The sequence below is a fragment of the Micromesistius poutassou genome (genome assembly GCF_964030765.1).
Source record: "Micromesistius poutassou genome assembly, chromosome: 9".
NCBI lineage: Eukaryota > Metazoa > Chordata > Actinopteri > Gadiformes > Gadidae > Micromesistius > Micromesistius poutassou.
Window position 1 is genome coordinate 14,338,744 of NC_140279.1, and position 25,366 is coordinate 14,364,109.

Genomic DNA, 25,366 nt, shown 5'->3' on the forward strand with positions numbered 1-25,366 from the left:
ACGAGACGATAACTAAATAAAAATCAATTTAGGATGCCAAAAACTACGACGAAATCTTTTGACACTTTCGTTAACGAATAAAAACGAGACGAAAATGTAAGCGGGACGATTTGGGAAGCGATCCAATCAGAACTAAGCTCTTTGTGTGGGGAAGTACTGATCGTCCCGCCCGGCAGGTCAACTAGCAGGCGCTTGCTGCGTCGCAAGCAAGTGTCCCTTTGTAAACAGTTTGGCGCAACAATCACCGGTTAAAACACAACCAACTTGAAGTCATTGGCAGACGAGTCATCCCGAAATTCACGTAAAGATATGCGTCCTTAAACAGTTTTTTTTCTTTCAAGCTAACGTTATGTTTGTTTTCGCTAAAATTGGAATACAATACAAGCTGAAAGAAACCACCGCTGTCCTGTAACGGTACCGGAGCTCTGTGCTGTCGACACCACAGCGGGGCACAGAAACACAGGGTTCACTGTGGTTTCTGTGATATGAGAAACACAAAAAATTAATACTTATGTTTTATAAAGAAAGCTATCTTAGTGGGAAAGCCACGCAACAGATAGCCACGGTTACATACAGTAATGTTGATGACGGGAGAAAGGAGCAGAAATATAGTATAGAGACAACTTGGAACTGTGTGTGCGCGTATGTTTGAGTGAGAGACGCGAGTGAATGAGAGACAGAAAAATCGGACCCCCTAAAAAAATAAATAAAGATAAAATAAAAAATAAACTCCGGGGAGTTAAAAAAAAAAAAATAATATATATATATATATATATATATATATAAAATGTAAAATGTAAAATATAAAATGTTTTTATTAAAAAAAATTATATATTAAAAAATTTTAATAAAAAAAAATATTATTTAAAAAAATAAACAAAAAAAATTTGATCTGCACGAGCATTTTTTTTTGGACCTGCGTGCAGGTCCAATTTTTATTAAAAAAAAAAAAAAAAAAATTATATAGTTTTTTTTTATATTAAAAAAAATTATATAATTTTTATTTTTTTATATAATTGATAGTAATTTTTATTTTTATTTTTAACTCCCCGGAGTACAACCCTGGAACCGCCTAGTGGGTCTGTGTTTTCCTTGGCTCACGCATCATTCTCACCCCAAACCAGTTTGCATGCCTGCTTTTAATGAAGGCTTAAAGTGAATAAAAGGAACAAAGCACACAAATAACCTTATAATCCATGGTCAATTTAGATGTGGATTTTTATTTACGTTTTTTTTATGAAAATAGTGTGGCAGGGTTATACAATGCTTGCTGTACATTTGATGTGAAGTAAACCCATAAAAGTAAGCAGTTGGTCCTGGGGGAATGAAAATAATACTAGGCATGCAGATGCCATGAGGCCCAATTACAAAACTACTGTGCTTATCAGTAGTAAGAAATTTAATTGGATTGTTTATGGAACGCATCATAACGGCATAAACACTCCCAAGGCTTTAATGTAACCAAATTGAAGTTTACTTTGGTCATTTATATATTTACATTTTTAACTGCACTCCTGAAAAAACACGTTCTACTATAAATAAGATTGTGCTGAACTGGAATCTTAGGTTGATTAAGATTAGTGCATGGTGTGGTCTTCTCCACAGGTGTCACTCATCAGGTTAACTATGGGGCTGTAGGCATGCCAGTGCACATGATTAACATCATGCAATACACCTGTGTTGGCCCCTACTAGTATTACACCTCTGTGTAAAAGGCTTATGGAATTGACTGAAAGGTTTTAAACGAATCAGGAGAGAAGAGAAGGGTGAAATGAACGAAATATTCATAATGCCGAAAGACAGTTAAGGACTTTTCTTTTTACAAGCACAAGAGGCTTTACACAAAGATATCAACAGACCGAAAACATTTAAACCTTAATCTTCACAACTCATAAAACCCATGGAAAAAAACCAATGAAGACTGAAACAATATCATAAAACATGTATTTAGACAATGTGCAGGGGGAAAAAACTGTTGTGTTGGAACACTTAAAACACCATCCATTCCCTTATTCATTTGACAGTTCTCTGAAAAGAAATACAACCCGCTTTCTTACAATGTCGATACCATTAACGGAATTGTAGTGTATTCCTTATTTTAACGTTTTTTTCTACATTGCTGCAGATGTACGCTGGAGGTAAATAAGTAGTTATGGAAAGATGATAGAAATGAATGTTGTTTATCATCCATATACAGAAACCACCTCAATTAGACCCATTAATAGGTTCTGAAAGGACAGAACATCAGCAACTATCTCAAAATTGCTACTCAAAAAATGTATTAAATAAATCGACTTCTAGTGGAGTAGCAAAAAAGGTTTCCATGTGTTTAGAGTTATGCTATATTAAACTTAACTGTCACAATTAATGCCAGTAAGAAGATGCTCCTTGCAGTACCAAAAAAGTGCAGACATAACCATTGTTTCAAACATAAAAGTCAAACAAGAACGGGTAACAAGATTTGTTACGGGGCAGACTTGTTAATGCCTAGACTGTTAATGCCTAGAACTTATCACATACAGACTACACATTGAGTCTCATTGAGAGTTCGGAATGGGCCTTAAAATGCAAGTGGACTTCTGATGCTCTGCTTTGGTGGATTGCAATTTGACAAACAGCCAAAGCATTAGTCCAGAGAGCATCAGTGATTGACATTCGGTCAAAAGCTGACTGTAAGTCATACTGTGCACATGTAAACAATCCTCTGAAGTTCTGAATCATGATTGCTCCTCAGCCAGCACTGAAACTTCAATAGATTCAGGGTTGGACAGATCTATGTCTGCGGGATAACCTTCGGTCCCCTCGGATGTCAACGGTGACCCTCATTCGGTCTATGTGCTTTTCAAACATCCCTTTTAAAAACATTGCATACATACTTACAATACATAACGCCTGAATCAAATCTTACTTCCTGACTTATTCCAACAAATAAATAAGTTTTTACATTTGTTTAACCCGAAATCCCCCGTTTTATACCTAGTCTCCACCACGGTCAACCAAAATGCACGTACTTTAAAAACAAAATCTCATCTCACGAGATTCCATTTATATCCTATTCAACGCAAAGGATAGCTGGAAACAAACGATGCATCCATCAGCTCCCCAGTGTTATCAAAATGTATTCAAACCCCTTTTTCCTGCTTGATTTAAAAGCATTGTATTATAAATATGGCGTAGTTTAGGTCTGTCCTTCAGCTGGATTCCTTCCCCCTGTGCTCTACATGTCCCAGTGGGGGGGGGGCGCGGGGAGGGGAGAGGTTAAAGGTCAGGGAAGCGGCTGGGGTCCTCTTTGTACTCGCTGGGGATGGTGAAGATGGACTGCTCAAACTCGTCATAGCGGAACTCCTGGAAGGTGACCGTGGCGGTGATTGTGGGGAACACGGGAATGTCTGCGGAGACGAAAGGGCAGACAGGGACACAGTGTTACAACTGTTTTTTTTACATTCTCAACATCCTTAAAAGGTGACATATCATACCACCAGGTGTGAGTGTGATTGGCCAGATTTTGAAAATCTGCCTCTTCTAACATCACAAGTGGGCGTGTCCGTCATACAGCTAGGTGGACACACCCACTTGTGATGTCAGAAGAAGGCAGATTTTCAAAACGGCTTGTAACGGCTAATCACACTCAGACCTGGTGGTATAATTTGTCGCCTTTAAAAAAACACACCCACAACAAGGACAGACGTTGTGTGTAGAGCTGCACGTACCCAGTTTGACGGGGAAGCCTGGTGGCAGCTTCATCTGGACAAACTCCCTGAGTTTATTAAAGTGCTTGAAGGGAGCGACTACCTCTAGGACATTCAATAACCTGGAGAGAGAGAGAGAACACGTGAACAAGTGAGTCTCAGAGTAAACACAGCTTATCAAGTCTTCTATTGACATTGGCGTATTGATTTGTTTGTGCCCGGTCAGGTGTGGGAACTACCCACTACCAGCCTGAAGTCCTGGAGTAGTAGGGGGAGGGGGGGGTGGTTGGAGAAGGGTACATGTCTGAATGAGGACGCTCCCTGAAACACTCACGATTCAATGCCCAGAGGGAAGTCTTGACTCATGGCTACCGTGGCTTTGAAGTTCTTCTTGCTCTCTTTGCAGACCTGCTCTCTGCCCAGATGAGGCGCCCTGGAGGGAGGGACGGAGGGAGGGAGGGGGTGCGAGAAGGGTTTTGTCGAGGGGTCATGTGAACTTCCATAGAGGGCCATTTCACTGTGGTTCCTTTTTACACGGCTACTTCCACAAGGGAGTCGGCCATGTGGCTATTTTGAGATTCAACAGAGGAAACACACATCTTTTTAATTGAAAAGCATTTAATGGAAGACATAAACATGCATTAAAACTGATTTAATTTATTGAATGGAAGCACGGTCCAAAGATGCTCTAGACTGATCCAATGCATCTGATCCTTGATCATGGACTAGCCGTACTGACCTTCCGTTGTCCGCGCTGATGTACTCCTCCCAGGATATGGTGTTGGGGGCCGGGGGCGTTAGCGACGGTCGCCGCGCAGGCTAAAGTCCAGCGAGGGAAAGAGTCACGGTCAGAAAACAGATAGGACTACGAGACTATGGTTTGATATTAAAACCACATGGGAAAGATATGGTTACCGGCAAGGTCACAGGCCTGGCCAGAATAACACACAGCACAAAGGCAACCTTGATCGGGTTTGAAGCTGGACGGCCGTGGCCCTGAACTCTCTGAACGTGGGGCGAGCATCATAATAACCTGTTTTTAATGGCTAGTTGCAACAAGGTAACCGTCACAACACAATCCACCACCAGGTGTCTCTAGTGAGCCACTAGTTTCCAAAACATCGCGTCAATTTTGATGTCAACTGAAGGTTAGGTAATATTATGTGGACAAAAGCAGAGTATTTGTAAAATCTTTGCAAAAATACACAATCAAAGAGACCGAGAGACAGACAGAGAGAGAGAGAGACACAGACAGACAGACAGACAGGGAGAGAGAGAGAGAGAGAGAGAGAGAGACACAGACAGACAGACAGAGAGAGAGAGAGCGAGGCCACGGTCATAAGCCGCCTGTGGCTGCTAATCGCACTGTACTGTTTTGGTGCTTGGCTGTCTGGGCCATGTGGTACCACGGGCCTGTTGTTGTGACTGGGGACAGACAGCACGCACGCGTCTCCATGGGGACCTCTGCGTGCCGGCATGTCAGTCCCGCCTGCAGGCATCGTCCCCCCCCCTCCCCCGGCCCACACCCCCCACCCCAGCCAGCCCCCACCACGGTCGCTCCACGGCGTCAACAGGGTTTAAACTGTCACCCGTCAACTCAAATAGTGCCAAGCCCCCCGCTGTTAAGCCCCAAGCATGCCTCCCCCACACCGGCAGGCCTGAGCTATTTTGTCCGTCTCCCCCCCCCCCCCCCCCCCCCTCCCGCCAACCACAACACCACCACCACCACCACCCACGCCCCCTACCTCTGGCGCTCAATCATCTGATGTGGAAAATAAAGGTACGTCACAGGAACTGGATGTTCCTGTGGGTTTTACTGTACAATAATATTTTGACCGGGGGGGACGGGGGTGGGCGGCGGCGGACAGACAGCAGGGTCGGGCCGGGTCACGCGCGTCGCTTCATGGACAACACACAGAGCTAACCAACGCACGGCTCTGTGCAAGCTAAAAGGACTGAAGACACTGAATGCAATCTTTCTTTACACTTTTCTTCCATTCTAACCCTAACCCTGATGTTACTTTTCTTCCATTCTAACCCTAACCCTGATATTACCTTTCTTCCATTCCAACCCTGATATTACCGGTCCTCCATTCTAACCCTGAATCAGCCCCATTGACACCGACAGTGAAGAGCCGGCAGCGGACCACTGTGAAAACGTCGCTGACACAAAAAGCATTGCATAGAATGGAGGTGAGGGAGGGGTGAGGGGAACATACACAAAAACAACAACAACAACCAAAAACACAAACAAAGACACGTTTGAAAGGGCGCCTATTGAGTGACGCAGGGCTTTCTCTCGGTAGCATGGCCGGCTTTATGCGCTGTGTTCAGACAAGGGCCTTGCTAAGCACATACTGGAACCTACTGTATTGGAGGGGCCGGGGTTTAAAAGGGCCAGCCGCTGAATTACATTCAGCCTTTCTTCCCTTCGCGTCGGTCTGCCCACCAGATGGCAATAACGCCTCACCCGTGGTACACAGGTAGGGCGTGTTTGTGTGCAGTGTGTGTGTGTGCGTGTCCACCTCACAAGGTAAAAATAAGTGACAAGGGGGTTTCCGGACGGAGGTGGGTACACACCGGGCAGAGTCTCATTCGATTCCCTATGGGGGCCGTGGTCAAAGAGCCGGTGGCGTCAGGGCACTGAGTGGGCAGGACAGGGCTTGGGAGGATTACGGTCCTTTGGGATGTCGGGGTTAAGCTCCGTCACTGAGGGCCGGGTCAGGCAGAGGGAAACGATCAGGGCTTTGCGCAAGCGTTTCTCAGTAATGTATAAAGTCAACTCATCCCTGGGCCCTTGATGTGACTCTAGATATAAGTCACGGTAACGGTCGCGAGTCACGCACACGCGGAGCACAGCAACAAAGATGACAGAGATGCACGATTGAACTTGAAAACGTGTTCAATCGGGATACATCTGCCTCATTCACCCGGCGGCCAGCTTGGTTCTCCAAGATGGCCGCCAGGTGAACAGGGGCCAATCGGGTCGCTCCGTCGCCCTCCGGTTCACCTCAAAGTTCTGCTCGATCAGGTTCCCGCCCTTGCTCAGGCTCTCCATGATGGCCTTGTTCCTCAGGATGTCCTCCTCGCTCAGGTGCTCCCGCCGCTTGCGGGACTCCAGCACCAGGCCGTTGACGAAGTAGAAGGCCGCCAGGAAGTTCCCCACGGGCTCCTGCAGAGACAGAGACAGAGACAGAGAGAGACAGAGACAGAGACAGAGAGAGACAGAGACAGAGAGAGAGACCCAGCCGATTGAGCCCGGTGCCAAACTGCCTCGATTTTTCCTTTTCAACAGTCAATAGTGACGGGCCAGATGGCGATGAAAGAGGGCAGTTGCATCACATCTACAGGGCCGCTCGCCAGCGACTGTAGAGCGTGAAGGCTGTGTGACGAGAGTCCTGCTGCTTTTACAGTGTTTCACAGGGTTTATGTTGGTTTTTTTTTTTTTACCTAAAGCTCACAGGCTGTTGGCTGTCGGGTTTTTGATGAGAAAAAACTGTGTATACATTTTTCCCTCTTGGGAAAGTAATAAGCAAGAGGAAATTAAATTCGATGGGGGGCTTGCTGGCATTTTGCATGGGGGGGGTCACAGAAAAGAAATGATCCGTGAACCGTTTGGGGGCAAAATGTACTTGGGCCAAAACTAAGCCTGGGATAATCACTGGCTGTGACAGAGACGAATAAACAAAAACCTATTCATTTTCCCATTGGGAATTTGACTTTGTTTATTGGGATTTTGATTATTGGCTTCAGTTTGTTATAAGCGTTTAAGCTCATCTATTAAAAGTTGTAATGTTACACAGGAGGATGTGTTGGAATTCGCCCCTGGGGACAAACTGTTACTGTGAGATTTGAGGACAACATGGAGGAAGAACCGACCGTCTTGTCCTCCCTGAAGAGCCAGCCGCTCTGAGCCCTGGAGAAGGTGATGGACTTGGTGGAGAGCGTGGCCGAGTACACGTCGCTGCTCATGAGGATGTCCACCTCTTCTTCGGTCTCCATCTCAGACTCCTGGAGGGACAGGGACACACACGCCTCAGTCCACAGCCTGGGGGGCCCCACAAAGACTCCAAAAACACAATGGAACAGAACACAGGGACTGCTCCAAAACACACACTGTAATCTCTATCTCACTCTATTTTTTTTTTTTTACCCCTTTAAGACATCCTGAGGAGTTCAATCAATCGTTGACTACCATCTGGTTAACCAATATTGTAGTTTTATTGGGGAGCAGAGCTGTTCTCAGCATCCTGAGACCTGTCCTTGGTTTTGCCAATGCATTGGACTTCTCCTTGTGGAGTGCTTAGAGAGACGCAGGGTGAACTCATGACGCCTCGGATTATTGTATTGTTTATTGTGTATTGTTTCTTTGCATGTTTGTTGCATCTTGTTATATGTTTATCACTTAAGTAAATTTGCTTAATTGTAATAAGTTTGGATAAGTTCGGACCCTTTATTCTTAAACAGTTAACACAGAAACAATTGGCGTGGCGCAAAATTCCCACCTCACAGACACACGCAGGGAAACTCAGAAACACACAATGACTTAAAAAACTAACCGGGACACAAAAAAGACAAAAGACTACAATAAAAGAGGCGGCTCTGCGCATCTTTTTTGGTCCCTCAAGCCACTAGACAAGAAAACTATTTATCCTATCCTGTTAGTCAGACGATTAAATAGGGTTTGCATGTCACCAAACAAAGCCACGTCTATCAAACAAAAATACCATTATCGCCCTTCCCCTCCTGCTTTCAGTCTCCAAAAAATACACGTAATAGAAGTGGCAGGCTGAAGTTCCATTGACTACAATAACCCATTTCAGACGTCTCATCACTCTTTAGAGAACCAAGAAAACAAAGACACACTCTAGTGTCGACCGGCCAGTCACTTGGCACCCTGTGCCAAGTCAACCGGACGGGGGAACTTTAAAAACAAACCACTGCTTATCTGCGGCGCAGTCAGCTGGTGGCGTGTACACACTTACCAGCAGGTCCCTGGCACATGTGCACAGTTCCCAGGCCAGCTTCTACTCTTTCCTCCAACCCCATTCCCTTGTGCTCACATCCTCTGGCGTACCTGGTGGTAGAGCGTGCTTTGTGAACCAGAACGTGTCTCAATTGGGAAGGTATCAAGGGATACCGAGAGCTTGTATCCTTTGTAGAGACTAGCATGGGACAGTCTAGACTCGTATGCCCTTGCACAAAGCAATGACTAAGTTTAACGAGTTTAACTCGTGCATTTTGTCCCGGTAGAGTAGGGTTTCACATGATGCACATTCCAACCGTGTTGATGGTTAATCCCCATTATAATAAGAACAACAACGACGACAACTGGTTGCTAACCCTAAAATATAACTTGGTGACATATTACACCACTGTTACAAGCCATTCTGAAAATTGGCCTTGTCTGACCTCACAAGTGGCGTGTCCACCTAGATAGTGTGCTGGATAGATCAGTCTACCAGCCTACCCAGTGGACTGTAGCAAACATTGCTCATCTATCCAGCACACATCTAGGTGGACACGCCCACTTGTGATGTCAGAAGAGGCCGATTTTGTAACGGCTAATGACACTCACACCATCATCAGGTGTCTGGAAGCCTCCTGTCCTACAGCGGGGCGTACCTCGTGGTGTATCCGCTGGTAGACCTTCTGCTCGTTGTCCAGCACCACAAAGGACTCGGAGGGAATGGCGTCGCCGTTGAAGATGAAGCTGAGGTCACCGCGCTGGCACTTCATGTCCGAGAAGTCGATCAGAGTGGTGTCCAGTCTGCAGGCACACAGACACAGACACACACACACACACATTAGAATATAGACGGCCAAAGGATGGAACAAGTAGTCTTAAGAGAAGCAATTCAAAACGTAACAAAAGTAGGGAAGGAATAAATAAGCCAAGTTCATCTACAACCTTCGGAGATTGATCGCAGTCGCTAGGCAACGTGGAAGCAAAACGAGTAGAGTACGTCGTCTCACACGTGTTGTGCAAGATTAGAGCACTCGTTAGGCAAGATGCGTTTGGAGCTCGTCCACCGCAGCAGAGCGGTTTCTGTTTGAAGCCTTCAAAGCAGAGTGTCGCGTCAAACAAGATCTGGGATCTCAGTGAACGGATGACCGCAGTGAACGGATGACCGATGACCTCAGTGACTGCAGGCACAATGACTGTATAGATATGACTAGTAAGTACTCTGAGTGAGTATGTGTGCGATGTTATTTGGAAGTTGATTTCCCCCCCAGTGATTTACTCCATTATTGTTCAAGTCACAACCATAAGTGGTTGTGAGTGAAACGAACCACTGGCAGTTCTGTGATCCGTTAAGGCCAATTTACAGGCCGTCAGACGTCAGACGTCCGACTTCAGCTAGAGATAGAATTCATTCAAACTAGTGCACTGATTTACACCGGCAGCGTTTTACGCCCGACCAAAAGCTTAACTTACGCTTCACTTCTATTTTCAAGCGTTTCTGAAGCGTCTCGGTTATGATGTTATCTGATGAATCTTGAAAATATAGCGAAATAAACGGCGGCGTGTGAATTGATACGCCTATGTTACGCTCACGACTCTCTCTCGCCTGCGGTGTAAATTCCCCTTCTGTGCAACCTATCGAGATCCAGATAAACCAGTTTGCTTCCCTTTTAAAACCACCACCTTGGCTGCGATCTATGTTGAATGTATACATTTATTCAACTCACTCGACCTATTCAGCCCTTGGATTTGACGGGCCTGTGATGGGTTGTGAAAACTATAAGCCACCCCCCATCTCCCCGCTGAGTGTGTAGCCTGATATATGGGATAGCGCTATAGATTAGTGGTTGTGTTTTTCAAGCACAACCGTGACTTAAGGCAGAATGCATTAAGTTGTGTCGATACGTTGATACATTGTGTCGATACGCTCTCTCCCGAGGCAATGTAACCACGGGATTGGGGCTGGGCCATTGTGTTATCACAAGGACTTTTACACAATGTAAATGAATAACAAGTCCTGCTTATTAATTCAAAACACCATTCTCAACAGACTGAGGGCCATTATATGGAATTCAGACGGATGCTTCAAACATATATTGATCATTTTAAAAAGGCCATATCTTCATAATCAAGACTATACAATTAAGTTTGCTAGGAACAAAGAACTGTCGTAACATAACACCAAGACCACTTGTGTAAATACTGGTGGGACGATTTCATCAGTGACATTTTTTTTTTTTATAAATGAATGATGATGGATATGATATGACGTTGAATCTTGGTATGCAGGTTTCATTTGACAATCTTCAATTTGGCTTCGGACTGATGCTTCATTTTATTTTTAAAAATGTTTTCATTTTAAAAAGGGCATAGCTTCATCATAATTAAGATTGTACAACATAGTGCTGTATTGTTTGGACAAAGTTTGGTCACAGCCCCAGTAGAGGAGGCCAAGTTAACGTCACAAAAGCTAGGCTCATTCCCAAGTGCCCCTCTGTGACATGGTGCAGGTGGAGGACTATTAAACACAACGGTATCTTTACCCAGCCTGCAGACAGTAGACATAGCACCAGGCTAGCATGCAGTCTGAGAACAAAGTAGTTACAGGACCCTGCAGGGGCCCATATGCTGTGGGCGTAGGCTAAACTATGTCTGTACACAACAAGAAGTTAAACTAATGACTCAATAAATAGCCTTGTTTCAAATAGTTAAAATTCCACAGCCAAGAGCGTGCCTGCTAGGACCAAACGACTGTAGTAACAATACACCAAGAGCACGCCTGTTAACACTGGTGCTGCAACTTCATCATCAGTGACATCTTTTTGTATAAATTAATGATGATGGATAAGATACGAGATTGAATCTTGTATGTTGGTTTTATTTGTGGGTTTATATCTTCAATGTATATCTTCTGGCCTCTTGAATTGATCTCCTAGTTCATATAATGAATCTGATAGCTTGTCTGGTGTGGAATCTAAAGGATGATTCTGAATTCATAGACAATCAAATCAAGCCTAAACAAGTTCTGTATTAATCCTGTGATGATACACATTTCCACAGTTTCCATATGACTGATGAGCACAGGCAGACAGACACACATAGATACACACAGACATATGAACTGACGGACAGAGAGACTGACAGAGACAGAGACGGGCAGACTTGCCTGATGTTGATGCCCTGTTTGTAGATCTTGCATGCGTCTGAAGGAAGAATCCTTGATAGCAAAGGCACTGCAACATGGGATGAAGACGCATGAAAATACAGCAGAAAAACAGCCCATGTTGTGGGGTCACACTCACAATCCTAGTGAGGGAGAATATAATATCTACAACAAACCATGCTGAAGAACAACATGTATTAGGTTATGGTGAAAATAATAATAAAATGTAATTCCTGAAGGAAAAGTCAATCTGAGCCTTTAATTTCCCTAGGTACTTAACCAACGCTATGTACGTCATAGTATACTTTTTTTTTTTTTTTCGGATGTTTCAGAAAACCACCCAAACATGGTTATCAATGTCTGTTCAGACATGAACAATACACAAGTTAAGACAATAGCAGTCATGATAATCCACTACAGCCATACAAGACGAATCCCCTAAAAAACATTTACCGCCCACCACCGATTAACAGAAACCAAGCCTGGCTCAGTGCTAGGCCTCACAGTGTTTTTACAACAATGGATCAACCCGCCCATTTACAGTCACCAATTCCCATTCATCCTTGTCTATGCAGTCTCAGGGACCTCTGCCGCACGCATAGGCATTTGCAAATACTCGTCTATGCAAAGTCATTGTTCATAATCTACAAATCGGATTAAGTAAGTAATGAATGAAATGTTTATGAAAATATCTGAAGAAATAAAGGGGCTACACCCCCCCGCCCACCACCCACGGGCTCATAGCTTTTCTGCGGTCAATATATTCCAATCGTTTCCTACAAGCCATGTTTACAAGCACAGCTTTGTGCAATATTTACGCTGTTCCGATCCCTGGTACCGGCTTGCATCCAGTACACAAACTTCACAAGGGTGTAAATAATTCACAAGCGATGTGTTGACACAGCACTCCAGTGCGGGCTTACTTAATGATGACCGCAGACCCCTGCACAGCGAAAGCACTGCTGCTGAGTCAGAGGAGACCAATTATGGGTTTTATTTTGTGCAACTGTCAAAAAAAAAATCTTATAAACGATATGTCTCATATTGTTTCCTTTTATTTCTCTCTGTACTGGTAATCCGTTTGTTGATTACAGAGCAATTTAGATCGTGGGGTTTGTCTTAATAACCTGGTCCAGGGCCTACCTATATGCTTATGGCCTAACCTCTACTATGGTTACCCATCCACTTTTGAAGAAGCCCTTCACAGTCTGTGCTCCCTGAAAGTGTTTTTTTTTTATTATGTTTAATGCTTTACCAACTCAGGAAAGCAATATGTGTGATTTACTGCTAATTAATGTCCACCAGGGGGGGTGTGTTTTAGCATATTAAACCCAGAACAACAATACTTGAATTCCACTGCACTGAAACTGCACCAAACCGTTTCTGCCCACTGCTACCGACATGTGTTATTATTGAACCGCACGCACACATCATCATAGAGGTGATACAAATATAACACAAGAATAGGCCTATATCAACGTATGGTCAGGTATAGTTAACCAAATGTTTGACTAGTATTTTCCAGACAAACATCCACAGACAGCATGACAGGGAAAAGCCAACTCACCCCAGCTCTGGAAGTCCCAGTGAAGCTCCAAGTAAAAGTCTCCCAGCTGAGAAAGAACAAGGAGAGGATTATTGGCTGAAGAACACAAAACTGACCCAGAAAACTAAATAGAAAGAGAAGGTGGTTCAGCTTCAACCATAAAACACAATCAAATGGTCTCCCTGGAATAAAACCCAGCTGTCCTTTTCTGTTAGGCCCTCTAGGTCTACTATTGTGGCTAGCACAGGGTTTTGGGCCAGACTGCCTAACGTTGGCTTTAAATGATGTTATCTGGAAAGACAAAAAACAACGCAACATAATGGTTTCCATCCTAGTCTGGAGACATGTAGACATAAAATACAGGAAATGCCTCTTCTTTTTTTTTTTAGAACAGTTCCGGCGGATTGCTTTTCCAGGTTACTTTCTCCCAAATTACAATTTGGTTTTTAAACAACTGTTTTTCTGGTTGTACATTGCACAACACACACTGTTAAGACTGCACGCCCATTCACTTCACAATGGGTGGTTGCCTGGGAAGAGGACAGCAATAGTTTCACTGTAGCTTCCTTATGGATGAGAAAGAACACAGAGTAGTACTATACGTAGTAGCAGTAGCAGCAGTAGTAGTACAGGACAGCGTGCGTCCTTAAAGGGATCTCACCACAAAGCGCTGGCTCACTCACGCTTAGGACTTGGGTCATGACTTGTGGTCATGACAATTAGTAGCCTGAGGCTGTGTACGTGTGTGTGTACATGCATGTGCGTGTCAGATGGTGAGAGCGAGAAGGAGAAATGTGGTTATGAAAACAGATGGATCCTTGAACTTGAGCCTACAGATCAGATGTCTATTGCTTTAGTGATATCAAGACTGCAGCATAGCTAGAGCATAGCCATCACCATGCTGTACTAGACGCATGCAGAGTAATTGGTAGTGACAAAGGGCCAAACGTATACAGGGCCAGGATAGGTTGGCTAGGTGTTCTGACCTCACCTAACCCCTACCTGCTCATCACTGCAAGTCGTTTTGGAAGCACTTGCTAAATGACTTCACATAGGAAGTATACATTAGAACTAAACTAGAAACAACACATTCCCAGTGTAGCTCAAGATGTACTTTTATCATGAGAGGAATAGTGAAGGACAGCAACATTTAGTTTAGTTTAACATTTAGAAACAACTAGTTGTTTCAGTCTCATTGTAATTCTCGCCCATAATGTTGCGTTTACATTCGGAGGCACTGTCCCCATGGCAATGGAGTACACAGACATCTAAACAGAAGGAAAGAGTGAGCGAAAGAGACGTGTGTGTGTGTGTGTGTGTGTGTGTGTGTGTGTGTGTGTGTGTGTGTGTGTGTGTGTGTGTGTGTGTGTGTGTGTGTGTGTGTGTGTGTGTGTGTGTGTGTGTGTGTGTGTGTTGCACCTCTTTCAGGGCCGTCAGCAGCTTGGGCCTCTTGTCCTCCACCGTCTCCCTGGACTGCTGCTTCAGTTTCCTCAGCAGCGCTGTGACTGGTGGAGGGAGGGAGGGGGAGAGAGTGAGAGAGTGTACAGCTTTGCCATTCGCCCATCATTTCATCATCAACTCATCTCATCATTTGAGCTGCTCCAGAAAAATCCAAAAAGGACACATGTTTACATTGAGGTCCCATTAAGTAGGGGGTGTGCCTGCCTGCATGTGCGTTCAAAGCCGGTGTTACTATCGAGATTGGACAGAAAGCCTGCAGCTGGATAGGATGTGTACAACAAGACACTTTACAGACTGGAAGATGCTCCCAGTGTCCATGGCTACTATGAACAGGTATGGAAGAAGGGGGCCTCACTAGTCACTAGTTAAATAAAGTTAAATAAAGAAAAGAAAGAGACTGAGACTGTTTATGCACACACACACACACACACACACACACACACACACACACACACACAGCGAGTAGAAGAACAGAGTTAATGTGTATGTTAGGTGAAAGAATGTCACATGTCTTCACATAACATACACATATTGACCTCCTCTGCAAATAACAAAGCAATCATTACAGGCCAACGGAAATTCATAAAACAATAAAGTAATAAAACTAAAGGATATGTCTGAAAGGTGTTACAAATGATTCACTTCTAAGCTAGCAAATAGCCAGACTTCTGAGAGTGTGCACACAGAAAGCTGTGTACAAACACACACACACACACGTTATCCATCCACATGCACTCAGGGACCTCAGGTGAGGACCTCATGGTGCTTACAGTGAACTAGGCCAAATGGAAACCCGGCCTATTTACTAACATTGAGGAAGCGCCCGCACAGCACAGCATTTCAAGCTATAAGCACAGATTGTTTGCATCTAAAATCACTTAACCGCTTTTACGGTAATCAAAATAAGAATAAATCAATGATCTGTAGATTGATTAAATAATGCGTTAGCCAACGAACAAGACTAATCTGCACACTCATGTGCTCATTTGCTCTGGCGTGCGTCTGGGCCCATTTCAGACAGATTTCCAGCAGACCTGGCCCGAGTCAGCCAATCACAACTGTTTATCTGATATATAGGGTGGGTTAAATACGATGACTGTATAGAGGAGTGCCCTATGGGAGCGCCGTTGAGGCATTATCCTAAACAAACTACATAGCTTCCTCTCGTTGGTCTGATTGGATTTAGGTCCATCCAATTGCATCCGGGGGGCATTTTTGTCTGTGCCCTTAGAAATCATAAATGAACTGAGCGGTTCAAGACTAAGATGCATTTGCGAAATGGTTCCGGCGATGTCAGGCTAGGTCTGCAGCCTATCCTTCACACTCCCCGACCACAACTCCATCTTCCACACTCCAAACCACACCCTGTATTCAACAGAATAGCAGATGTGCAAATTCACTCCCAAACAGATTACTGAAGTCATTGTTCTGACAGTAATAAGGTGGCTGCTTCTAGTAATACTCCCTTCCCTTGTTTGTACACTAATGGACAGAGATAAGGAGGGCGGGAAATAATTTACCGGTCAGGTGCTGGGAGTCACCGGACGACTGCTACCGGTCAGTTTCCATAAAACCCGAAGGAGGAAAATCTGTATGAATCTGTAGAATCTGTAGCAGGCCCTAGAGTTTAAAATGTAAAAGGATTTCATGCTTTAAAAGCTATAGCTGAGGATCAGTTGATAGATATCTAACAGAATGATCCAAAGGTCGTATTAATTAAAAGATAACCCCACACTGATCTGTTGTTGGGTTACCAGATCTTGTTCATTTATCAGGCAAGGGAAAGAAAATCACAATAAAATCAAATCTCAATGCTTATTTCAGCCTTTTTTATGCAAGGACGAACTTGATCAAAGTGTGACAAAAATACTATTACTAAAAACTATTACTCCATACCCAGAGGGTAGATAACTTGCTTTGTGGTCATGATTGGCTAATTACTTGGTCTAACACTTCAGGCACACTTTGTCAATGACTGTCAAATCAGGTCAATGTTATACCTGGATGTGTTGCACAAACCAAATCTAGAAATCTGCTACATGATGGATATTGATCAAAAGGTTGAAAGTTGCTCAATTGAAAATGTAATCCTTTAGTGTAAATTCATAATTTGACAAATGTAGAGTGCACATTATACACATAAACACGGCCCTTATGGCCTTGAAAACCGGCTCATTCAGTCCAACCATACTCTCCCCTAGCAAATGAAAAATGGGAGAGTTCCTGAATAAAGCGCATGAAATCTTTCATTCGCAAGCTGCAGTTTTTGCATATTTGCAATATGGCAATCTGCAAAAGACCAAGTCCACACATTAGAGCAGTGGACAAAACACAGGCAGGAACATGTGCTTATTTTTCCAAACTTGAACATTGTTTTACAATGACAGTAATAACACACCCACAAGAAACAGATGCTGGTACTTAAAAACAGCTAGCATTGTGCTATAGCCGCAACAGTTTCCTTCTGATCCTAACCTATAAGTTAAAAATTTACAAATGCAGAGTCGGGGGGTGCGCACACGCACACACACACACACACACACACACACACACACACACACACACACACACACACACACACACACACACACACACACACACACACACACACACACCTACCTTAGCCAACCCTATAAATCACTCCACACTTAAAAAAATTGCTGAATGGGGAACAGTCACAATTTAGCTCCCTCCCTCCATGGAAGACACGGAAGTCTATAAAAGGGCACGTCAAGTCCATTTCTTTATTGACAGAATGCAACGTCAGCAGTTTGTCTGTAAAATGCTGTGAGTGGTTGCAACAGAAATAACACGGGTGTCACATATTATGCTAACCAGTCACTGAGGAGTAAGATGACACCTGGCGACAGTGTGCCAAACAAACCATTATGAAACGGTACAACCCATGGGTAGACTATGTCAACGTGGGAAATTGAGAACAAACATTTGATCAAATGGGACATTCAAAAACGTGATATATCAGAACATTTTACTTTGAAGTGAGTGAAGTGAAGTGAGTGGAGTGAAGTGAAGAGACGTTACGAGGGAATGGCCGTCGTTATTGTCAACAGGACCATGAGAACACCAGCTTAGTTTCAGTGGGTGAGTGTCAGTACAGCTATGCGGTTAATTTAACAGTCAGGCAGGAATCCAAATAAGTCTTCAGTCTTGGGAGGGGTGGGAAAAAAGGCACAAGAGGGGCAACATTGAATGAATTGCTTTTCATCAGCACACAAAAGGCCCAATGCGCAGAGGAATGCCAGCCCACAGACTTCCACCAACGTGGAGACGAGAGGGCAGGCTTGCTTCACACTGAAGCATTAGAATGAAGATGAATCAATGGCATCTTTAGCCTCGAGGTAATCTGCGGGTACAGCAGTCACACTATGTTACAGCAGAACTTCTGAGAAACTTCAGAGAGAAACTGCAAGGGGCGGAGTTGTGCTGGATTTGAATAATTGTATTCATACAGTAGCCCGTCCACAATGTTTGAAACATTGAGACACTTTTTACAGTTGAAGTACTTACAGATCCCCTCCTCAAGAAACATGATTGTTCGAAACCAATATGGAGAGCCAGAGAGTGAAATGCCGCTTCAATCAAACTTCCTTCTTCCATCACACTTTAGATATTAATCTGATTTGTGAGACTACATTTACATTGACATTTAGGGCATTTAGCAGACGCTCTTATCCAAAGTGACTAACAATAAGTACATTTGTAAGAAGAAAGAGAAACTACGATATATCGCTATCGGTACAGGAAGGATGTTCAGTAGCCACAAAGCAAAACAAAACCAACCATCAAAAGCTTAAAAGATAGCCTTAAAAAGTTTAAAGTACATCCACACACTTTATAAAAGTGGCCCAATTAGACCCAGAATGTGTGAAGCTAGACTATGGGTGGGGCTTAATGGCCTTGTGGCGTCAGGGTGGTGGTGGTGGTGCTGCTGATGGAACAGTGTCACGGCTGCTTACTCATTTGTCGGTCTCCGTAGCTAATGGCCTCGGCGAGGGGACTCCATCCCTGAGCGTTCTTCACCTTCACTGGTGCATTGTGGGCCAGCAGCAAATGGGCACACTCTAAAGAAGAGGAAGACAAAGACAAGCAGAGGACCGGACATGAGGCTGGTTCAACATTGTTACGCTTCAGTGTTAAGATAGCCGTTGTTGAGAGTTAAAGAAGTCCTGTGTGCTGGAGAAATTGACAGGTCAATCACTTATCTGACAATTACAATTGTGACACTTCCTGATTCTATGTTGCCCCTGGAAGCACAAGCAGCAGATACACATTCAGATCTTGAAAGGGATGGATAAAAAAAAAAAAAATATATATATATATATATATATATAATAAGTAAACTCTTTATCTCAACAGTCTGCAATGTTCCCACCTCGGTGGAAGCCGTATTAACGCATTTGACTTTTCTCTTTATGAAAACAAAATTAGTTTTGGTTTTCTCTTGTACCCATTTCATAAGTGCCGAAAGGCCAACATAGTTTTCACAGTCTATCTTAAGGTAAGCCAAACACAAACAAAGCCAATTTTAAACAATGATATTGATTGTTAACCACATTGGTATAAAGTTGAAATAAGATGTCTTTTTAGAAACACATTGTTGCCATGAATACATGAACAACAACACAGTATCACCTTCCTTAACTGAGTAACGTGCATGTGCCACACAAGTCCACCATAACCTTTTATGCTTTAACTCATCTGTTTGCAGGCACCTTTTAGGTTAAGTGTCATGATTGCAAGAGTACTGCAGCAATTTCCGGGCATGATCAATAAAGACTCACAAGACACCATCCCTCCTTTCCGAGCACAATGTGGTAAAAGGTGGAGGGACACAAATCTGAGCCTGTTATTTTTGCTCGGCAGTCAACATTGTAGTGATTCATTCATTCACAAAAGGTGGTTTCTAAAGAAAACTCATGAGTTGATGCAGTCTTGTTGTTCCATACATTCTATACATGTACTAGAAAACATAACGTGTGCTTCATAACGGCCGTTTTGCTTGACATACCCTGGGTGAGTCAATCAGGGCTTTGAGCCAAGAAAGGTTTGTTTTTAATTGCGAGTCACGCAACGCCTATGAATTGTCGTAACAAAGTTCAAAATAAGAAAAGGTGTTTTGCTCAGGGAGAACATTTTCAAGACTAATGTTAGCTCAAGCTGGTTGCTACATATATATATATTCTATAAACATAGAAATGACCATCTCTCAATAGGACGATCTGTCTCCATACCCATGATATGTTAAGTCAATGACAACTTGGCTCTCGCAATCGTATTTAAACAAACTCATGTAAAAACATTCCGTAATTCACAAAGCCCAGTCCACAATTGACATCTCTCTCTGTGTGAGTGAGTGAGTGAGTTGAGTGTCCACTATTGGCCCAAATGTTGACCAATGTTTGTCATGGAGCACTGCTGAATGTTATCAGCAGGCTCACCCCTTCAGACCACACACCTCTCATAGTCTCCCTCTGCCAGTGATGAAGGGCTGACCGTTATTAAACATAGGCACGCTCTTGTGAAACCAAAGGTGGCCCCAGCACCTTGCTACACTCCACGAATAACGCTAAAGCGATCATATCACAGCCTGCATTAGTCTGCAGCCCTGGCTCTGGGCCAGGATTAGTGTCGGCTGGTGGCAGAGGTTTCCGTTGGAAAACAAGACTTTGCCTGAGTGCACAAGAGCATCCGTGGCTGACGCAAGGCTTTACTCGGGAGGGAAAAAAACAACCATTTAAATAACCACTGACCCATATAAAAGCCAACTGGATGGAGATTGTTTCATAATAATGACAGCATTTAACTAGTAGTAACTAGTGCACACAGAGAGAGCATGGATCTTCATGGACATAAGCCTGCTATTGACCCCTAAATCCAAGCATGGTCACCAGTAAAGGAATGAATGCACTTTTCCTGCTCTGGTGCGTTTTGTGTGCAGGGGCAGGCTTACATGGACGAGCAAGAACATTCCTCTTATTTTCCTGACTACTGCATTTCCAGTGTGCCGACGTTGCCGATATATATCCCCTGGTTGTAAGGAACTTCTCTTTCCACGGCGACTGGATTTGAAGATGGAAAGAGAGAGCGAGTGGTCCTTGGGAGCTGCAGCTTTGTTGTGACTTAATGTCGCTCCTCAAGAACATCATTAGCCTCATTGGGAACATTTAAAAACAAAACACGAGTGAGCTGGACTAGTCCCGTAGTCCCATTATCATCATTGCTTCTGTTTACCGTCAATGAAATAACAAACTGTGTGAAAAGGTGACATAAAGGCTCCCTTGTTGAGGTACAGTATATTGCAATGTCAATATCCATTTATTATATAGGCTATTATCTTGATATTTTGATGCCGCTTCTTTGAAACGTGCAAGGGCTGCCAAGTCAATATCATCCCCGGTACATGTGTACCATTATTATTACTTGTATTTATTTTCTAATTTAGCGGATGCTTTAATCTGAATTCAGATACAGGTTATTTTGGAGCAGGTAGGGTTCAGTCATCTTACTGGTGGATCAGAACCTTTTAGGTTGTCTACCTGCTATGCTATCCACCCCCCTGTACTAGTCTAATCTGTTTTAGATAAATGAAAACGTCCACTGGACAGACCACATATTACAGTGTCCCGCCACTCAAGCTGCTCTTTTTAGTGCTGACCTGATTAAAACACATTTTGGGAGCGCTACCTCTTGGCCTGGCAGATGTGCGTGCACACACATACACACACAAACTGAATTTCTAAAAATCTAAAGATTCCGACAACTAGAGATTTAGATAGTATAGTCGCATGAAAAGCACAAATAGCAAACAGAACCAAATCTCACAGAAGATTGTTCAAGGCACTTCACACTGTGGAAACTAGAAATGGAATCAGTCCTTCTGTGAGACACTATCCCTGCCCTTAGTGACCCTAATTGCTGACGAAGGCGCCAAAATGTGTCCAAAAATACTAGTGCTTCTTCACTGGTTTTTCTTGGCAAATTTGCTGTCCAAGACACTTCGCTCGTTTGCCAATGGAAAGCATGTCCCTAATTCAGAGCTTCTGCAAAGAAACAGCCACCACGCCAGCGACACTGGCCGCTTGCTCAGCGATGGAGACATGTCCAATCCATCACAATTTGCCTCTGCACATTCGGGAGACACAAAGACAAACCCGAGGAAACAGACAAGGATACGTCACACACACACACACACACACACACACACACACACACACACACACACACACACACACACACACACACACACACACACACACACACACACACACACACACACACACACACACACACACACACACACACACACCATCCTCCAGGGCTGCCCCACCCTGATGCATGACCTCACCCAGTAGCTCTCAGCATGTGTGGCTGCATACATCCCCAGTGGACGGGTACCCGATAGCACTGAGGGCTAGGCTACACTCATTAGCGCAATCAATCCCACGGTGTTCAGCCTGTGCTGGCTGCCTTCACCGGGCTAACAGCTGTGCTGCTAGCAGGCGGGGACAGAGCCCATTGTAAAATAATCTGATTTAGCGCATGACAAAACAATCAGGGCTAAAACCGACAAAAGAAAAAGAGAGAAAGAGCATAAGCGGAATAAGAACGAAGAAAAGAAAGAAGAAAAAAATTAGAGCCCGCTGACTCAGGGGAACCCCTGAATTTTAAAAGGGGGACATTCATTTTTCAATAGCATGTGCCAACGAGGGCCTGCCAGTGAAATTAAATATAGGCAATGACTCACGAAGGGCCGGTGCATTAATATTTAACGTGTGCTTTCATTCAAGCCAGTGAAACATCCTTTTAAAACAGAATTGCAGGCTGACGAATTGTGCCAAGTTCTTTAGGGAAGTGGAATGACAAATGCATATTGCTCCTCAAGACTGTATATTACTCTGTGGTCAGATATGCAAGTTAAGCTGAGTGCATACAATATTTATTGCACTATATTGTGCTCATTCTCAATGCATCTAAAAACATCTTGTTTTTTAGCTGGGCAGATGATCGTAACTGAAGGCTTAATCTTGAGGAAAGATTATTAGTTATAGCCATCAGGGCCAAGAGCAATGGTCACGTTATCTCCATTCTCCACCACTCTACAGTTTTGGCATGGACTAGTACTTGATAGAAAAACAAACCCATGAAACATACAGAAAGCGAGAGCGAAAGGCTTTGTTCCAATTCTAATAAGGTAGAGAGCGCTCCAACACCTAACTCAAAGGATGCTATGCGTGAGCGTAGTGTCCTTTGGGCTTGGGGTTTCAGTTCAGGTTTCAGTGTTTACTCAACAGTCTGCTAATGCTAGGGCAAACCATATACAAGAGGAAGCACAGGGACTAATAAAGAATACCTGATGTGTAATGAAGAGACATTGGTAGTCTAACGCAGAAACGGCTTACTGGAAAGTTTAAAGACAAACTGAAAAATAAGAACGTTATTACAGAAATAAGTCAAAACTACCAGTACACGCAGGCACACAAAAGATGGCAGACGCACAGAAAATAAGATGCATAATAGAAAAAACATAGAGATAAACATCTGATGTTGCTCAAAATGACGCACCTTTGTTTCCCATCATGACAGCAAGATGCAACGGTGTGTTTCCTGACAAGAGAGAGAGAGAGTTGGGTCAAAAACATGTGCATTTGACAATTTTTGAACAATAATAGCATTAGTCAGTCCACCCGTTAAGCTTGAATGAATTTAAAATAGGATTGTTGGATTTTAAAATAAGAATGTTTTTTTAATATTCTAGACACAGCGTTTCTGTGTTTGTGTGTTTTATTAATATTCTAGAAACAGCATTTCTGGGTGTGTCTGTGTGCGTTTTTGTGTGTCTGCGTGTCCATACTGAAATTCCAAGCCTAAAATGTTATTGACTTAATTTGCTACACCCCCAAGTTGGCAAACTGATGGTATGCAGTGTGGGTGGCGGTAAGGGATGTTGTTTGCATACAACTAATGGATTTGGAATGGAGCAGGTTTTATAGACTATAAAAACAAGGTGAGAGTACTATTTCATTACATTCAGAGGTGTGTGTGTGTGTGTGTGTGTGTGTGTGTGTGTGTGTGTGTGTGTGTGTGTGTGTGTGTGTGTGTGTGTGTGTGTGTGTGTAAGGATCTTTAGAACTAGCATCCTTTACCACCATTGACCCTTTCAAAACCACACCTGCCAGTCTGTCTGTTTACTTCACATTACAGGCACTTGCTACACAATGGACCCCCATTAGGTCAAAGAGAGCAAGGTGTGTGTTGGTGACACTTCTGTGTAATTAACAGGTTGCTATGGTGTGTCTGTTAGGAGGTATTTTGGCAGGGTACGGGTAGATTGCACAATGTCCCCATCCATGAGAAATGGACACCAACCTGCTCCTTCGAATGGCCGGGCTTTGTATTACAATGCATGTCACTTTTTTATAATCTCTCTTATGGCTTGTAAATGACTAATTGGTACAAACAATTCAGGTGTACTGGTCTTGACCATGAAACTGAGGTTCAATGTGATGCAAGAGATGTTAACTCTAGTCACTAAGCCTATACACTAGTTTTGTTTATGTAGGTAAAACAACTTCACAGCAATAACAAAACAGCGGTCGGAGGTTTGAAAAATGTGACAAAAATAGCCAGGGGCATTTACTCAGAGAGTTTAGAGCCGGGAAATACGTTGCAAGGTGTTGGCCTTGGTAGGGAGTTGCCTCGCCTACCTCCATCTGCTCAGTGTTGGCCTACAGGGCGTATGGTGGTCTCTTTAAGTAGCTTTTATAAAGCTAGATGTTACTATACCATGACCATGAGCATTTTAGAGCCACGTCAACATCGACATAATGAGATCAACAGTTGAACTTACCATGGACATCTTTCTGGGCTATATTTTGCGTACGAATTAGGGAGGACAGGCGTCGGACATCTCCCTTAAAAACACATTCGTGCACAGGAAAGTCCTCACCACCGGCTCGTATGATGGGGTTCTTGTTGTTGTCGTCCAGAACATCCCCCGTGGTTGGTAGTGTGTTGGCATTTAACTGCGATTGCTGATTGTGGTGTTGCTGTGTTGATGGCGATTTGACCAACTTGTGATTGCTGAAGATTTTACTTGCTCTGCTTTTGCTGTTGGTTTTAGTCGAGGTAAACGTCCCAGTGGCTGCCTCCTCGTCCGGTTCGAGTAAGTCCCCCTCCTTGCTCGGTTTGTGGTCCTTGCGAAGGGAGCGGATCTTCTCTCCGGTCATTTTTCTCAACAATTGACAGTCAGGCAGAGGGTGTCGTGGTCGGAGATGACCCTCCGGACGGAAAAAGGACGCAATTCGCTGGCAAGAATGCCAGTGGTACTTTCCACAAGCACTCTGAATTGCACCACATGAAAACAACGAATTATTCTCAAAATAAACAATGACAACAATGAGGACAAACAAGTTCACCGGGCGGTTCTTTTGGATACAAACACCGCCTGGTTCCTGCTCTTCTCCAAACTGTCGGTAGCTGTACAACATAAGCGGCTCCCGCGTCATTTGACCCGTACGGAA

General features: G+C 43.8%; 1 protein-coding gene across 2 annotated transcripts; it reads right to left on the reverse strand.

Moving 5' to 3' along the window:
* Nucleotides 1–1,217: 1,217 nt before the first annotated feature.
* LOC311352964 (ankyrin repeat domain-containing protein 13C-like) lies at nucleotides 1,218–25,302 on the reverse strand. 2 transcript variants are annotated; one of them, XM_084472801.1, is made up of 13 exons: nucleotides 24,694–25,302; nucleotides 23,409–23,450; nucleotides 18,803–18,907; nucleotides 14,784–14,869; nucleotides 13,386–13,431; nucleotides 11,822–11,888; nucleotides 9,315–9,459; nucleotides 7,569–7,700; nucleotides 6,700–6,861; nucleotides 4,429–4,508; nucleotides 4,024–4,122; nucleotides 3,711–3,811; nucleotides 1,218–3,389 (listed from the first exon to the last, which is right to left on the reverse strand). In XM_084472801.1, the coding sequence occupies exons 1-13, from the start codon at nucleotides 25,070–25,072 to the stop codon at nucleotides 3,259–3,261; spliced, it is 1,575 nt and encodes a 524-aa protein (XP_084328927.1). In that variant the 5' UTR covers nucleotides 25,073–25,302; the 3' UTR covers nucleotides 1,218–3,258. The 2 variants fall into 2 exon arrangements, with proteins under 2 accessions (XP_084328927.1, XP_084328928.1); XM_084472802.1 differs by lacking the exons at nucleotides 1,218–3,389; nucleotides 3,711–3,811; nucleotides 4,024–4,122 and adding an exon at nucleotides 4,129–4,256.
* Between the last annotated feature and the right edge of the window lie 64 nt (nucleotides 25,303–25,366).

Bases quoted from the DNA above. Each gene is read 5' to 3' on its own strand.
- LOC311352964 (XM_084472801.1), bottom strand. From the start codon at position 25,072: ATGACCGGAGAGAAGATCCGCTCCCTTCGCAAGGACCACAAACCGAGC. The intron at 3,812-4,023 runs GTGAGTGTTTCA...CTCTCTCTCCAG, and splicing joins TTCCCTCTGGGCATTGAATC to GTTATTGAATGTCCTAGAGG. The intron at 3,390-3,710 runs GTACGTGCAGCT...TCGTCTCCGCAG, and splicing joins AGGCTTCCCCGTCAAACTGG to ACATTCCCGTGTTCCCCACA.